This window comes from Fistularia commersonii, chromosome 13, assembly GCF_037954325.1.
Source record: "Fistularia commersonii isolate RoL2024-O1a breed Wild chromosome 13, RoL_Fcom_v1.0, whole genome shotgun sequence".
NCBI classification, from domain to species: domain Eukaryota; kingdom Metazoa; phylum Chordata; class Actinopteri; order Syngnathiformes; family Fistulariidae; genus Fistularia; species Fistularia commersonii.
The window spans coordinates 4,815,345-4,833,028 of record NC_141296.1 but is presented as its reverse complement, the minus strand read 5'-3'; the positions used below and the strand labels follow the sequence as shown (position 1 = coordinate 4,833,028).

The following is a 17,684-nucleotide window of genomic DNA, read 5'->3' as shown; positions in this document are numbered from 1 at the left end:
AATTTTGCACTGTACTGTACACATTTTTTTTTTTTTGGCATAAGTGCAAGTTCCAGCAGATGATGATGTGCTTTTCCTACTTTTCAACTTATACTTTGAATCCATCTAAAGTCCATGAACTCCACTAAACTGCCCCTTTTTTTTCCAGACATGTGATGAAACCAGTCTGTCTACCTGGCATGGCTTGGGCAAGGACCCCACCCAGTGGTGCAAACAATGATGTGCACAAAGTAGCAATATCGCAGAAGATTTACACCCTTAATTATAAATATGCCGTCTCTTATAAATCAGGTTTCATTTAAATGCAGCAGAATTTGAAGTGAAATGTACATGTGCAGTGTCACAAAAATTAAAAGCTTAGGAATACAGGAAAAAAAAATTCTGTGTTTTGAGTATGAGAAGTATAATTTTTACATACTATTACATGAATTACTTTAATATGTGAAAGGAGTCACAAAAATTAAAAGCTTAGGAATACAGGAAAAAAAAATATTTCTGTGTTTTGAGTATGAGAAGTATAATTTTTACATATTATCTCATGAATTACTTTAATATATGAAACATGCGTTCAATGAAATTAAGTCTATAATTCATTTGCCCACAGACAGACTGTTGGTTCGTACAGAGTTGCCTTTATGTGGAATCTCAGAGCATTGCTTGTTCCTGGTGGACTGCATCAGTGTGTGTGTGTGTGTGCGCGTGTGTTTTTGGAGGAGTACCTTGAGCGGCTGCCCAGTGTTTGACTCCATTCGTTGCTCAGTGGTTCTTGGTGAAACCCGTGAAAGAAGCTCTTGTTGACTTCAACATTCATCTGTGAGATTCTGAGCTCTGCACTCAAATCTCTTCTGACTCCACAGGTAACGATCTGTTTCTGTTTCTAAATACATTTTCTTTTATTATCCAAATTGGCCGATCAATGGGCCACTTTTATGCGAGACAAGATGTAGAGGACGACGAGTTGTCTTTTTTCAATATGATCACAAAATGATCTACATGTATTGCCATTGTTTATTACTAATGATTTAAAATGCGAGGCTCAAATACTGATTTTCCATTTCATAGACATGAAGCTTATTATTCTGTTTGCTCTTCTTGGAGGTAAGTCAAATTGTTATGTATCTAATTACATTTTAATCTTTGTCTCCAATTGAAATGTGCATGCACTTCTGAACAGGAGTAAAATAACAGAATTATTAAAATTTAACTATTTTGCTTGGGATTTCCTCAGCTTGTTTTTATTCATTCATTCAGCAAATGAATAAATCCCACATATTTTCTTTCATGAATGCATGTCAGCCTTCATTCGTTTTCTCTCATACATTCCTTACTGTGATCTGATTCTTGTATATTTTCTTGTATATTGCACGTTCATTAAAAGTAATAATTATAATGATTAGTTCGTCACTGGAGTAAAAGCATTTGTTTTTTGCGGTATTTTATATTTGTGCAGGGGTTTTCACAGCCCCATTCATGAAAGAAGATCATGCAAAGGGGTTTATCAGGCTGAAGAGACAGTCAGGATATTGGGATCCCCACCACTCTCAGAACCAATGGGGTTTCACCATCCAAGAGCAGGTGACAAATACGACATTGTTTAGTGTGCAGACAGTATTCAGAAAACAACTTGAAGCCACTGAATGTTAAAGTTGAAACTTTTTTTCCGTGTCTAAAGAGGCTGTCTTTGTTCCCTCAGGCTAATGAATACTGGACAGCTCTTCGAACAGATGCCCAGTACTATATGGACATGGGTAACCTGATGTTTGACCGCTCTGTGGCAGAGTGAGTAAACTAACCCACAACTTATGTGCAAATGTTTATTCAGTAGTTCTTACATTAGAACGGAATCACGGTATTTTGTTTGATTGTTAGAAAATAGATGGATATCGAGAGTCAAATTCTACTATTCTTACCACTGGGCCAAATGGGTATGAAAAAATGTGAGTGTTGGTTTACTTGTATTTATTGATTTGAAATGCTGTCACCGAGCTGTAAGCCCCATTTTAATAATGTTAAAAGTGTCTTAAGTCAGATTAAGTATGACATATTTGGATCAGTAAATGTTTCTTGACTGGTTAGATGATAATAAAAATAACTAAAAATAACTGAAAATAACTTAAAAATTGAAAGAAGTCCGTTTAAAAACTGCAAAAAAAATTTTTTTCAATATTTATTTTATTACTTTTGGAATAGTTTTGAGACAGATAACCTAAAACTGAAATACTTTCTAGAATTACACTTGCCACAATCTCAATACATCATTGGATTATAACAAATGACAGACGGTTTTAAAAAAAATCTGCAAAAATTTATTTGACCAATTGTAAAAGTTTACTTATTTTAAATCTTTCTATATCGCAGTGAAAACAACAGGATGTATATGGAGATGCTGCGCAACGCCCGAGCACACCTGGACAGCCAGACGGGTGGCCGCCAGTAGAGACGGAGAAGAAAAAGAGATTCAATTACAAGGAACACAGAGATATAATACAATGTCAAAATGTTTAAATCTACACAATAAAAGGGACATGAACATATTATTGAATCTGAAACTAATTTCACATCAGAATCTGTGGTAGCATTATAATACCTGAACGCTTTTCTAAGGCAGGGAAGCGATAGTTCGAATTAGAAAGGTGGAAATGTATTTCTATTGGGTTTTCTTAAATTAATATCTCACCTGTATATCAAGACTCCTCTACATTTATTACCCATGACAATAGAAGTAAAATAGACATGCAATGATTTTAGATATTGTCTTTTTTGAATACGACAATGATTGCAAAATCAACGAAAAGTTTGATGACAAGTTTTTTTCTATGGAGTCGCTGAGAAAAAATTGCTGGTCATGAGGTCACATGAGCTCTGTACGGATTATCGGTACGAAGGGTAACAGCAGACCGTATATATGCAATATTAGACACTGCTTATAACTGTAAAATTAACTTCTCTGCATGTCTGCATGTAACACAATCTGGATGTAATTCCTCAGTTTTTCTCTGAGAGGAGAGAAAATAGGATTTGTTGTGAAGTAATAAATACTTGGAATGTAGAGGAATAATTTATTATTGGAACATTCTTCTTGTCATTATCATCATCTTTTGTTTATTTCCCTTTAAAATATTTATGTTTATGTTTACGTTTAATCTCCCCTCAATTATCCAAGACGCGCTTTTTGTAATAGTTATTGATTTTGAGATGGGGTATATTGATAAATGCGGCATAATTCATAACAGGACAAACAAAGCGTTGTGTTCAAAAAAGCTTTACTGTGATTAAGAACATCTACAAAATATGGATCATATAATTCTAACTACTTGTCTTTTTGAGGAGGAAAATGAATGATTTATTTTTATTCGTTACAGACGGTGGCATATCTTGACATATTTATTGTAAAACAAAACAAACCAAAGTTGATCAAAATGCAAATGTAAAGCAAATGGGCTAAAAACATTTCTTTGAGACACTTCAGATCATGAGCTGCTGCTTTGTGGGTGTAATAAAATAAAGATGAAGCTTTGACATTTAGAGCTCTGGCCAATTTGACCTTTTGCAAGACAAATACACCATTTAATACTCAATTCAAAGCAATGAAACAGAGATTATTCTCACAGGCTTTTTACTGACCTATTAAAACATATTATTAGTATTTAAGAGGCAACCAAGCAGAAGCCCTTAGAATTGTTCAGATGTTCTTCCCAAAAGATTTAATAATTATTTACTCTAATGAATACTATCAAAAAAAAATGAGGGTTTTTGTGATGGAAATATGAGATACTCTGGCCTCTTTGTGAAATCATTGTTTTGTTTTGTTTTTATCAAGAGTGACAAAGTTGATTTAATTTTGAAGTAAAAACATCACATTAGACCTGAGGAACCCGTTTTTGCCAGTTGTGCCGGTCAAATGACAAAACATCAAGTGCAGCTGGGCAAAAAGTCACATATTTCATATCTGCCCCGCCACTTGCTGTTTAAAGTTTGCCTCTTGAAAATATTGAAAATGAATTTCTTTTTTTTTTTTCTTGAAGGATGGAATGGAGGAATCATAATAGCTGCACATATTATTACTCAAATGATCTTTTTCTGGTCTAAAAAAAAAAATTTATTCATTTGCAATATACCACAAGGTTCAACTGTGAATTTTTATACAGTGAACTCAGAGATGTAAATTAAGCAACAGAAGAATAAATATTCTGTTAAGATGACTTGGAATGCTTTTCAATATATAGTTATAATATCATATGTTTTGTTTTAGGGGTCCACCAGGGTTACAAAAAATTAGGCAATATTAAAAAGCAAATTCTTTCACAATTTTTTTTTTTTTTGTATTGAAAAAAGATGGAAAAGAGCAGCCGCTCTCAGTCATTCTGTGGTCATCCTCCTTATGTACAACACACCTACATATTACAGGGCCATAGCACTTCAGGGGGCTGTGAAATCGGAAAAAAAGATGACTGTCAGCGCAAATGGTCGGTTGCAGACAGAGAATTAAGAGCAGATATGCAAAGATGATATACAGATATGTAGATTCATTTGAAATGCAAAGTTACTCTGCAAGCTTCTCTGCTAGAATAGGAATAGCAGGCTGGAAAATTAGCATTGTAGGTCCCCTTCGGGAAGCTCTTGTGGCTCCTCTTGCTCAGCGCAACAAAAGATTTTCACACAGATCATAAAAGTAGGTCAGCGAACGCAGCAGTTAATGTGAAGGTGGATCCTCACTAGTAGGCGGAGGAGAGACCTTGAGGAACATCTGCAAAGCTGGTGTGAAGATGAGGATGGTCCCAAGTACCGAGACAGTAAGGAAAGCCCAAAGAAAGATTCTGTCTAACACCTGGGCCACAAACTTCCAGTCCTGGACCACCTGAAAACAAATATGGGACAATTCAGGCTGTAATTATTATTACCTTCAGGGCCTGATCTGCAGTTTCACACAAACGTACCTCTCGAATGAAGTGTTCCTTCCGGATATGTCTGCTGATGTAGCGCACAGAGTAGATGGCCTTCTCCAACATAGTTGCCCAGGCTTCGTCCTCTTTCCGATCTGCGGTCGACTGACTGTGGGCGCCGCTGTTCATCCTCTGCCCTCCTCTCCTACCTCCAGACCGCGCTTTCAGCTCAGGACTTTCCGGAGCCAGCTCTGGGTAATGGTAGCGATCGGTATGACCTCGCATGCACAGCAACCTCGGCAGTTTCTGAAGGAAGAGATTACGAACCCACGGCGACATGGGATGGTAGGTGGCTGACGAGCGATGGTGGACGTTAATCACAAAAACGGTGACGATTATCGACAACGTGACGAAGATCATGATGAACAGCAAGTACTCTCCGATTAGGGGGATAACTTTGGAGGAGGAGGGGATGATTTCCTCGATGACCAGGAGGAACACAGTGAGCGACACGAGGACAGATGTAGAGAGCGACAGTTTCTCTCCTTCGTCCGAAGGAAGGTAGAAGACCAGGACAGTCAGGAAGGACAAACCCAAACAAGGAATGATGAGGAAGAGTGTGTAGAATAACGGTAACCTCTTCAAAATGAAGGAATACGTGATGAAGGGATAAGAGTACAAGCCGTCCTTCCTGTTCCCTTTCGCACCGGTGGCGCTCAGGATCTCCCACTCCCCGTTATCGAAGAAGTCCTTCCGATCTACCTGGTTGTCCATCAAAACCAAGTCCACCATGTTTCCGTCGTATGTCCACGAGCCAAACTTCATGGTGCAATTCTGTCTGTCGAAAGGGAAGAAGGTGACATCCATAGTGCAGGCAGACTTATAACTGGCGGGCGGTGTCCAGGTGATGGCGCCGTTGAACTTGACGATGGCTTTGGTCATCAGGGAGCCTTCAAATCGCCCGTCAGCACTGATAAAACAATCCATCGTAAAGAAACATCTATGTTTGTCATCATTATCATATTCACGGTTTTTTGAGTCCTGATATTGGTCGGTCCAAGAGTTCCTCTCCTCTGTGCTCGGCCTCTTTCCGCACAATTTTTTCACATTGAAGATATCAAAGCCTGAAGCATTCTGTGTATAAAGATTTAGGCTAATTCATGCGTCAAATAAATGAAATTGAAGTATTTTTTCAACCTATTTACTTCTCAAATCATTTGGGATGCAGCAACAAAGAGACCCTTGAATAAAGAATAGCAGTAAAGAGTAATAACACCGATGAAGAAACACTTTCTGCATGATATTTTTCCCAGTTAAATAATAATATTAGAGTTCGTAAGGGATTTGGGACACGCCCGTCTTCTAACGTTTGAGGAAACTGTGGAAATAGAAGACGAAAACACAGTAAAAATGTCTGTCATTGTGTCTAGATCAATACAATGGAAACAAAACCAGAAATCAAACCACTGGCAGAAACAATTTTCTCCGATGTAGAGAAGCCCAGCTGTGTGAAACTAACAGTAAACTATGAAGACCTTGATAAAAACCATTTGAAAACAGGTCGATAGTTTGCCTTACCTTTTGAGGCAAAATATTAGACTTAAGTACCAAACTTTGGATTATTACAAAGAAGACTACTATGCTTTTTTTTTTCCTCACAAGGTTATCTAGAATAACATCCTGAACGCCAACCCAACTAATAGAAATGTCAGCAGCCTTACTTTTCATAAAGGACAATATCTGGGAGCCAGATATTTTCAGACGGAACTCTGATGGAAGTGATTCCTCCGTATTTGTCTGGATTCCACCGCAGCTTATAATCGATCCACTCCTGCTCAACATAAACACAATATGACACTTTCTCAGTCGTCCAGGTCATGGTCTTATGCAAGGTGAACATTGAACACAGCGTGCATGCACAGAATGTGTATCTCTAATTTGACCTCAGTTGTAAAACTAACTTAATATGAATAACTAATATGAAAAGAACACTACTATACTACGACCGTTAATGACAATAATGGTTGATTTGGTTTGTATGGCTGCTTCTCATATCACCAAATGACACCTAGCAAAGTTGAAAGTCTGCAATTTAATGTCAGTTCATTCAAGTCATTACAAAACCAACTAATTTCAAGTAACAAGTTTGTGTCTTTTTTTAATCTATGACATTTGTAATTTGCTTACCTGACACAGCCAGACATTCGTCGTCATTAGCTGATTTTTCTCATCCTAAAAACCAACAGACATGAGAGTAATATGAGAGGAGATGATATACTACTAGCATGAGAAATGTGGAAATAAGTATGCAATTTTATGAGTAAAATGCAACCAAATTAACTCCCTAGTATTTATAATATCATCTAAAGTCTTCCCGGACAAGTTTAGATGTGCCCTCTTTTAGACCAAGCGGAAATTAGATAGTACATTATCTGATTGCTGGGAGCTATAAAAGGTTTATAAATATTTACAAATGTAAAAATACAAGTCGTTGAAAGATTTTAGCCAGCCTCCAACTAAATACAAGGAAGAGGTATTTACTCAACTTTAAATTTGCATTTGCTGTTCACATCAGGAAACACACTACTTTGGCTGATCCGGTATGATGTTAAGTTTGAATAATGAACTACTGCAGAAGCTTGGTTGTAATTCATAATTTTCATGAGATAATAATCTCTTTCTAAAATGATTAAATCACGTGGGTGCGTTGAACCGAGCCGAAGCCACATCAGATGAGGGAGGACAACATTAAGTAGACATAGGGTTGTACATAAGGGTGTATTTACACATGGCTAGACATAAATTGAAGATGTGAGGCGAAAGAATTTATATAAATATATATATTAGCCTGGTGAATTTGATAGAACCATACAGAGCGATATGGGTGAGACAAAGACCAGTGAGCAGCTGAGTGGATCCAGAATAAGCCTCGGCTGTCAGACAGAGTTGAAAATTTTGGTGATCACATAGAGCAGAGGTGAAACATAATCTAATACTGAGCGATGCAGCATCCAAGCGAGATTCAGGGGACGATGCCCCACATATTGCAACCTACTGTATTTCTTCTTTACCTGCATTGTTCTCTTTCATTTGCTTAAATACTGTATGTAAAAGAACTAATACAAAGTAGTTCTATGAACTAATAGAGTAACATAAAAATATTTACCAAGAATATCTTAATATTCTCCAACATTGTTTTTTTTTTTTTTTTTGTGATGTGTAGTGGAATTAATATCTTATCAGCCTACATTCAGAAACATTTTTTATCTTGTTTTTTTACTTTATTTTATTTTATTTTATTTTATTTTATTTCATTTTTAATACTATGGTCAATCTGAAATCGGCTTCCTTAACAATTTTTCTTCTTGAACTCTTTTCAAATTAACAGAAAATATTGGGAATAAATGGTTCTGTTAATAATGTGAAAAACATTCTGTAAAATATTATTTAGGTATTACTCCAAAATTTTCAAATTAATAATGAATTGCAAGAAACCCTTCAAAGAATTCCTCATGAGACACAAATTATGTTACAGAGTGAGAAAAAGTGTCAAATCAGGTAAACTGTAATTAACAAATGATTATGTAATTCTACAAAAATGACAAGGTATCACAGAAATTTGAAGAAAAAAAATATATTAAAGGTCAAAACATTGATGATATAATGATTTGATTTGATTTGATTTGATTGTTCAATGCTTTGTTTCTGACAAGATAAGTATTCAACTGCTACTTTATATACAGAAATACCCAGATACTCACATATCACCCGGTTCAACTACATGAAGTATTTTTCAGAGGAGATTATTTGCCCCCATCTGAAGGAGCTGAGCCTAAATTGCTTCAAATAAATATTTCAAACTGGAAAAAATGTGGTTCCTCCATTAGCATCCTGTATTTCCCTCTTTCAAACACCTAAATCATCTCAACCTATCGGGGTAAGCCTTTAAAATATTTAAGGAACCGTCCAGGGCCTGGGTGGCCGTGCCTCCAAAGAGAGTGCTTCGCATCTATTTCAGGACCACAGAGAATTCTGCACTCGGAAACTGCTTGTATTCTGTCGGACATTTAGATCTATGGAAAGAATGGAGAGTCTCCAAAGCATTTGGGTAAAAATGGAATTAAACTACTCACCGAAGAGGGGATGTGTTCAATTTCATTTTGTCAAATCGCTGAGATTGTTTTACTTTCCCAAGCAGATAATGTGATAATTTATCAATACTGAAAGATTAATGTTTCCTTTGTTATACCATTTTAATGAGCCCTAATTAAAATTCCCTCTCGGAAACAGAAGACTTAATTACATATATCAAGGGTGAAACTTGAGGTTAAGATTGAGGTAGATTAAACGACATTGTTTTTTTTTCTCAAGCATAAGTGTTTACAAATTGGTAAATTTGGAGAGGTGGGTGCAAATGTTCTGTAACATGTAACTGTCGTACGGAGATACCATATGATCATTTGCTTGGGAGATCGAATAAGACCTTTTTTCATGGAAATACAGTTTGTGGCCTATGTTGTGTGGGTATGATTAGAGCAAAATACCCATTGAGAGGTAGAGCGCGTCCATAATTTTTGCATGCTTGTGTGTTCGTTCTCACCACGTCAACCAGCTGGGAGATCTTGAGTCCGAAGCGTACTTTGATGGTGTCGTTGGCACGCTGGATTGGCCGAACCCACCGCTGGTAGCCCTGGAAAAGGTTCTTCAGCAGGGCGCCCTCCATCTCAGCCAAGGACACAAACTCATTAGGAGCTGGAATAAAAAGAGAAGGTAGGGAACTATTCATTAGACTGTGGATGGAACTGTCCTCCACGCCTCACTGTCTCTGCTTGAGAGTTCATGTATTAAGTATTTGAATATCTCAGTATTTTTTTGTGCGTATTTAAGTATTTGATGTCAGTGTCAATACTCAAAAAACACAGATTTCAAAAGGAAAGGAGGCCGAAAAGAAATCTGAAAAATTGAAACAGCAACTAATCAAACCATTATCACATTGTTATTATCAGCAGATATTGGCTTTTAAACAGAGATATCAGAATGGCTTGGAATAATGAATACAGTATTTCTAATAAAAGACAGGATGCAGAGCTGGAGGTTGCACAGATGAGGATGTTGAGGTTCTTTTTGGGAGTGACCAGGATGGATGTTTAGGAGAGAAGGTCAGAAAAGCCAGACTGAGATGGTTCATTCATGTACAGAGGAGGGATAGTGACGATATTGATAGACGTATGCTGGAAGTGGAGCTGTGGCAACCGCTGAAGGGAAAAGCCGAAAGGAACTACTTAAATTGCTGTATAATCCTAACGAAATTTCATAAATTACATACATAAAGTCACTTTTCTCATCTAGCCCATTCATTTTCTCTTCATTCTATTCTGTTTGTTTCTGCAGACGAATGTGACGTTACGTGATTTTTGTTTGGCGTCGAGAAAAATCCCATTATGTTGCAAAAAAAAAAAAAAAAAAAAAATTGTAAGCACAAAAGACCATCTCCATTAAAACATCTTTCAAAGTAGCAACAATTCAATTCCTTTTTAGGTCTCCCATCTTATACAATCCTATTTTAGTGTTGTAGACAAATCAGTAAACAAAAGAAGATGAGGAGTGAATGATAAAGCCCTGAGCTGCAAATGGAGGGGTGGAGACTGACTTCAAGAGACACAATAACTGGATCTGGAAGCTGGTTAGTCAGCACATCAGCTTGCCTCAGGCAAAATGATGTCTCTGGAAGGACAGAAACAGAGATATTGACAAGAGACAGCTATAATGTCACACACAGGGGACATCCGGTGTGTGTGTGTGTGTGGTTCGGCTGAAGGACAGCGGTGTCCTGGGATACCCTCTGGTTGTCTTCACCTGACTGGTTGAAAAACAACTCTGAATAATTAGGGGTTATTTAAGAATCATGTTTCATTATGAACATAAAATCATTAAAAAGGAGGGAACCACTAATAAAGCGGCTTTATCGTCGTAGTTTATAAAATATCGGTTAGTAATGTGATCCCGAATATTTGAATTGTTAATGGAGAACACTGTGCAGCATCACATCATCACACACACACATACACACACACACACACACACACACACACACACGGGACAATTACATAAATGTCATTTAAACCTTTTGACATGAGTGATGGATGTCAGCTTAGTGGCGTCCAAGCACTTCAAAGCTGTACGGATACTCAAGAAAGTATATGCATATGAGAAAGTTGCCAAGTCCCAGCAGTGATGTGCAGGGTAAAATACCCCTAATGGAAACATGAAGCCACGGCAAAGCAGTGAAAGGTCATTTTCTTGCTCTGCTTCAAGGACTCTGCTCAGAGCAATAACTGCTATTCCTCTGAACACTAACAGAGCCTCATATTATGTGTTAGGAAGATTTATTCCTTGGCATCCACTCAGTAATTAATGAGTAATGACATATTATATATTATTACTATCAAATTCCGGTTATTTCTTTTATCTCACAAATTACACCCCGATCAGAGCAGCTTAAACATGGATAACTTGTATTTGTACCCGTTTGTCTTACCGGCGATGTTGGCGAGGGACGCAGAGCAGGACGCGGCCAGGAGGAGAACCGACAACTTCATGATGATGTCCCGCTCCATCCGTGCGCTTCCGGCAGCATCCAGGAAGACTCGGTGAGGGAGAGAGGAGAGGAGCGGCTTCTCCATCGGCGGGGATCGACGGGGAAAAAAACACCGCTCTGGTAGGAGTTTGGTGCGGGGGCTCCGGTGTGCTGCGGCTCCGGTGGGGGGGTCAGCGGGGGGGTGGGGCTCCGGGCGGAGCCGAGGCGTGTCCATCACCGCAGTCAAACTTTTTTTTTTTTTTTTTTTTTTTTTACATTTTACATTTTATTCTTATCCTCTTTTATTCTTAAGTCTCACCACAGAGCTCTAAAACAGAGGGAAGTTTCACATAATTTTTTTTTTTTTTTTTTTTTTTTTTAATCATACCCGTTTCCAATCGAACCGAATGGAGTTCAGTATATGAAATCTTTATTTACAGATTCATCAGAGATGAATGTGTAATTCTCCTGGAGGTGATCTCCACCTGGCAACATGAACTTCGAGCTTCTTCTTCCTTCTCCTGCCGGCTGGATGTTGCACTGGCACACTGTGGCCACTTACAGGCGCCAATAAACGCGACTCGAATCCCTATTTAGTATATATGTCAGTGCCTGGGTTTTTTTTTTGAGGGGGCCACAACGCAGAGTTAGTAATGGGATAAAGTCAAGGATTAGGTGAAATCAGAACTTTTACTTTTATATTAATCGATATATTCCTGAAGAAAGTAAATAGGGATAATGAAGGACAAAGTAAAGTAAACAGGGGGCAAGAGTACACTGCCACATGTGACATTACAAACACATTGGAAATATTGAAGAACTTAAAGAAAAACACTCATAGAAATGAGACAGACTGACCAAATGGAAGAAGTAAACACAGAAAAATGGATGTGTGGAAGGCAAAAAAAACTCCCACATCTCACATACTGATAGTCCTGGTAGGCTGTGTGATTTATAAACAAAAACTGAGTACACTGACACCTAGGGACATGCATTTCTGAAGAAATCTGTAAAGTAACACCAACTGCCTTGTGTGAAAATGTTTAACTAAGATGGGATACTCACTATTAATGAGGTACAACTTCAGCATCTAAAAGACTGGCATTATTATTATTATTTATTATTATTTATTATTAGTAGTAGTAGTAGTTGTAGTAGTTGTAGTAGTTGTTGTTGTTGTAATATTATTATTATTATTATTATTATTATTATTATCATCCTCATCATTATCATTATTATCATTATTATCATAATTATTGTTGTTATATTTTTAATGTATTATTTTTTAACATTGTCTGTATATTCACATACACATAGTTTTAGCATTATCATCATTATTATTATTATTATCATGATTGTCATCATCATTACCATTATTATCATTATTATTACTGTTGTTGTTAAACTTTGAATGTATTATTTTTTAACATTTTCTGTATATTCACATACACGTAGTCGTAGTATTATCATCATCATTCTTATTATTGTTGTTGTTGTTTCATTTTGATGTAACATCAATTTTTTTTTTATGTTTTCTGTATATTCACATATACACATACAGTATGTCCATATATAAGAGGTGCTCTTTCAAGGTTTACCTTTGGGTGGTTTGGTCAATTTGTAAGGAGTCAAATGAGGAATGTAAGCATTTTTGTGGAGCTTCACAATCCAAATGAGACAAACAGAACGAAAAACACAGAAAGCAAAACAAAATGTGTAACAAACCAAACATAATGCAGCTTTCCTCTTTTGTTTATTCATCACCTTCTATCACAGCACTATCTCTCCTGTTCTGTCACACACTCTTTCCTCCTCCATGGGTTGAAGTGATGGGGATAACAGGAGGCTGATTATCACAATGAAATTATCCAGATTTTCTGCTCCACTTGGAGCCATGGGACAGGCAGCTGCTGCCTCTGAGATCGTCCCTTTGCATTGCTTTTAATCATTTGGAAATTCAAATTCTCACGGGTAAAAAACCTACAGGTTCCCTCCAAACAACTGCAGGCAGCTGCGCGTCGTGTCTGTGTGCGCGCGCATGTTTGTGTGTGTGTGTCTGTCTGTGCCTGTGTGGGGACTGTGTGTTGTGCTTTTGTTGTTTTATATCCTTATTATTGTATAATTACAGTTTGTGTGATTTGGAAATATTTAATAAATGAGAGCAAACAGCTGTGTCTTTAAAGGCCAGGGGGTTTCATCTTAATCTGTTTGTTATTGAAAGGACTTTAAATGACTGGTGATACAATCAAGATGAAGACAACAAAGAAAATCAAATCTCACTGGAGCTTCAGGGAATAATGTAAAGTGGCTTGTCTCACACATATTAAAATTATTAGCCAAATCAGGCTACCACCACTGCTTGAAAAAAAATTGCCCGATAAACCATGGACCTCAAGGAGCCCAATAAGATTACTGTGGAAAGCTCCCCAACTCTTTAAAGTAATTTACTTTTTAATATCATGTGAAGCAAAAATAAAAAGGAGCGAAAAGGAAAGGAAAGGAAAGGAAAGGAAAGGAAAGGAAAGGAAAGGAAAGGAAAGGAAAGGAAAGGAAAGGAAAGGAAAGGAAAGGAAAGATTTGAAGAAACCCCCTCATGCTGTCAAACCCATGAGGAACATTTATTATTATTATCAACGTTATTATTCAAATTACAAATCAATTATCAATCCATATCTCTTAATGTAAATTACTCTTATTTTTGTTTTAGAAATGCTTCAATAAGAAGATATCATTTGCATTTTGATTCACCTTTCTGACATTTACCACATCTCTTTTAGTCTTATGTATGCAAATGGCCCAAATCTTTTTTTTCATTAGAAATAATTTCAATTATATTCCTCAGAACGCAAGGATGTGCATCATTGTGAAATGATATAGCATATTTTACCACATAGTATTATTAAACTCATTATGACAGGCTTTGGTGAGACAGAATGTCTTATCATTACATAATATTTCTTATTATGTATTGTGTATGTGTTTAGATGTTGGAATCTAAAAACAATATAGAAAACACTTACCTACCATAAAATAACTTTAAACATAATGTCTTTGCTGGTCTAATAGTCCTAAAAACAATAAAACATTTTGTCATCTACCGTACAAATTTATTCCAGCAGGAATTGAGGCATAATTGTGGTTTAGGGGACACATGATCAAACTAATGATGCCATTACTTTCCCCTCACTGCATATATATTTTCTATAATATGTTTGCATGATGTGTTTTTTTTTTACATTGTAAACATTTCAATGTGTGTGTGTGTGTGTGTTGGGGGTCAGTCAGAACACCTTGGGCCACGGCCAGTTGGCAAATTGAAAATGAATTCTGGCAAATCAAAGATGTTGTCATCAGATGCGAGTCAGCTTTGCTTAGTGTGTCTCATCTGTACTTATGAATAAATGTATGATTCTTTGTGTACGTATGTGTATTTATGATGTGTATCTATGTATTTATGTACATACAGTATGTTTGTATGAGTGCACGTGTGTGCGTGTGACTGCATATATTTACTTGTGGAGGTAGCCAGGTTTTGAACCTGAAGTTAATATCAAATTCTGAGCCCATTAACAATGAACTGTAGAATGTTATGAGTATGTACATGAATGTGTATGTGTATGTATGTGTGTGTGTGTGTGTGTGTGTGTGTGTGTTTGAGCAACTGTGGGATCAGAATTTCCTGAAGTTCCTAGAAAGAAATGTAATTGCTGTTGCATGGAAAGTAAAATGAACTGCATTGTTAGTTAAGCAATGCCACTTTTTTAGGATGCAAAACAGTGACAAAACCACTTGTCAAAAATAAGCCTGCCAAAGGTAGATTGCAAATAAGTGAATGAAAGGTTTGATAATAGAAACATAGGAGAGAAAGAAGGAGCTGAAGAACAGGAAAGAGGTGAATGATGTAAGTGACTACAGTTGGTTTCCATTTCAAACTGAGCTTTGGGTTTTTCTTTATCATTCTTTATTGTCCCTCTCTTTCTCAAGTTGTGTTCGGCCCTCAAGATGAGTCTTTCCAAGAGGAATAAAAAACCTCTTTTTCTAATATAACGAGTCATGACAAACGGTCTCGGAAATATACATACCTATAAGAATTGGCATCATTAAATTCAATGGGACAATTTCACAAAGTGACATGCTTAATGTCTCACACTTCAGGGTAGATTCTGATTTTTTTTTTTTTTTTTTTGACCTGGAGTCCCCAGGTGTCTGACTCTACTATTGTCTAGTAAGTATTGTAACATGATTGCTTTTTTTTTTATTTTAATTTTTTTTAAAGAAACAGTCGCATCATACCTCATGGCTACTGTCACTTTAAATCAGATTCAGAATCCCTTTATTTTCATAAATGAATGTTTAAACACTGTTACAGTGACAAACATTCTACAACATTCAGCAGTTGGGACAAGAGGAAAAACACATTTGGCTGGAGGTGGAGTTTTAGCTGCAGATTTGGTTTTTTTTTTACTTTTGAGGGTTTGATTCTGTCACTGAATGTTGTCACTCTGATGGAAGGTGTGTTGGCTTGTTCTCTGTAGAAGTATGTATGAATGTAAATCTCCATTTGCATATTTTTGTGTATTTCTGCTTGTGTGCTTGTGTGTGTGTCTGTGCGTGTGTGTGTGTGACGCCTCTTCCAAAGGGCTTTGTGTGTCTCTCTGTGTCAGTGCCCATGAGATGTTAGCAGGGCTCACAGTCCTAAGACAAATCCATCTGCATTCCCATACAGAAATAAAGAAATGTTGTGTAACTGTCAGCTGGGTTACAATGAGACAGACAGATAATGAGGTGACTTCTTTCAAATCATGTATCCTATGAGTCATAATGCATGGAGAAAATATTGAATTGTTGAGTTTTTCATTTACTATTTGTCCCATTGGACGACCCTTCCATTATGTCCATACATTAATTGCACAAATGAAACCTGCATCATATTTGAATTGCATGTCTTCTCCCTTTCTAGACCCAAAGCCCTGCTGCTCCTGGGCTGCATTAGTGTCACCGTTCTGACACTAACCTTCTAAAGTGAGATTTCAGGGTGTTGCTCTGTTTTTTTTGGACCAGTCGCTGTCCCCGGTGCTGAAATGAGCAGCACAGCGTATATTGCATAATTGTATGTCTTGATGTTCTTCTGGAAGAGTCATGCATTTAAACAGGTTGGAAATAGAGACACAACATAGTAATTGTTATGAAATATGCTTTACAATGTGTGACTCAAATATTCAAAGAGTACATTTTAAAAAAGGGACTTTTTCTATCTTGCACAAAAACTGACAAATATATTATTTTTTTAAACCCCATTGAGTTTATGCTGCAAAACATGTTCCAAAGTCAAATTGATATTTCTCTATATTGATTTTTTCCTTCTTTCTCTTATTTTGCCAACATCTAACTTCTAGAGCTTTCCTTTATCAACTTTGTCAGCAGTCATTGTTTATTAATGAGGTTTTGGCGCAACTTCATTATGTAACTTGACAATAGAATGCAGTGGATGGCCGGACAAATGGTCAGATGGATTTGGTTCACAAAGGAAATCGGTTTTGAATTACGCTATCATTTTATCCACTCTAATTTGTTCTTTTATTGCACCAGTTATTCTGGCCCAGAAGAGTACCAACAAACTGCATTTGTGCTAAGATTGAGCCAGTGACACGTGAAGACCTCTTTAAATGGACAAGATTTTATCTATATTTCATGTTATTATATCCTTAAACTTCCAACATTTACTTTAAGATTAATTTATTTGATATAATATTCCATAAATATTATTTTTCATTCTCTTCTGTCTTCTAGAAATGTTTAATCTTCTGTGATGTTTGGTCCCAAACCTACCAAAGAGCCACACCAAAATAAGATTTTCATTTTCTAAGACAATACCTCCTCCTCCACCTATAAATATTCATCAGAGAGAGTAAAATTAGAAGCCCGGTTGAATCTGAGCATGTGTAGTGTGGATTTGGTGTGTGTGTGTGTGTTCAACGGTCTTCTTCAAGAAGCAAACATTTATGTGTATGAGAGGACCTTGAATGTGTGTGCTCTAAAGTCTCCCATTGGAATGAATTATTTAGAGTAGAGTCTCCTCAACTTATCCACGGTCGGCTGGCATCAGGCACATACCGTTCTGTTCACTGGGACACAAGAGACTACCCTCATACACCATTCAACCCTTCCTCAGAATACCCCCTTTTACGCTTAAACTATACTCCCCAGCATTTCCCTACATGCTC

At 36.9% G+C, this 17,684-nt stretch overlaps 2 protein-coding genes across 3 annotated transcripts; one reads left to right on the top strand and one right to left on the bottom strand.

The window, feature by feature from the left end:
* Positions 1-761: 761 nt before the first annotated feature.
* LOC147227692 (uncharacterized protein C3orf85-like) lies at positions 762-2,587 on the top strand. Its single transcript, XM_086157724.1, has 5 exons — positions 762-857; positions 1,063-1,098; positions 1,451-1,575; positions 1,694-1,779; positions 2,359-2,587. Exons 2-5 carry the CDS (start codon positions 1,065-1,067, stop codon positions 2,435-2,437), a joined length of 324 nt encoding a protein of 107 aa, XP_086013850.1. The 5' UTR covers positions 762-857; positions 1,063-1,064; the 3' UTR covers positions 2,438-2,587.
* A 659-nt stretch (positions 2,588-3,246) lies between these two features.
* Positions 3,247-12,172, bottom strand: LOC147227691 (neuronal acetylcholine receptor subunit non-alpha-2-like). Of its 2 annotated transcripts, XM_086157718.1 has the most exons (7): positions 11,422-12,172; positions 9,484-9,635; positions 7,071-7,115; positions 6,605-6,714; positions 4,938-5,853; positions 4,717-4,858; positions 3,247-4,427 (listed from the first exon to the last, which is right to left on the bottom strand). In XM_086157718.1, the coding sequence occupies exons 1-7, from the start codon at positions 11,693-11,695 to the stop codon at positions 4,420-4,422; spliced, it is 1,647 nt and encodes a 548-aa protein (XP_086013844.1). In that variant the 5' UTR covers positions 11,696-12,172; the 3' UTR covers positions 3,247-4,419. The 2 variants fall into 2 exon arrangements, with proteins under 2 accessions (XP_086013844.1, XP_086013843.1); XM_086157717.1 differs by having other exon boundaries at positions 3,247-4,858; positions 11,422-11,759.
* Positions 12,173-17,684: the final 5,512 nt, after the last annotated feature.

Coding starts and splice junctions, on each gene's coding strand:
- LOC147227692 (XM_086157724.1), top strand. CDS start 1,065: ATGAAGCTTATTATTCTGTTTGCTCTTCTTGGAG. Junction 1,099..1,450: donor TCTGTTTGCTCTTCTTGGAG/GTAAGTCAAATT, acceptor ATATTTGTGCAG/GGGTTTTCACAGCCCCATTC. Junction 1,576..1,693: donor GTTTCACCATCCAAGAGCAG/GTGACAAATACG, acceptor TTGTTCCCTCAG/GCTAATGAATACTGGACAGC.
- LOC147227691 (XM_086157717.1), bottom strand. CDS start 11,695: ATGGACACGCCTCGGCTCCGCCCGGAGCCCCACCCCCCCGCTGACCCC. Junction 9,636..11,421: donor GTCCCTCGCCAACATCGCCG/GTAAGACAAACG, acceptor TTTTTATTCCAG/CTCCTAATGAGTTTGTGTCC. Junction 5,854..6,604: donor GATATTGTCCTTTATGAAAA/GTAAGGCTGCTG, acceptor TTGTTTTATCAG/TGCTGACGGGCGATTTGAAG.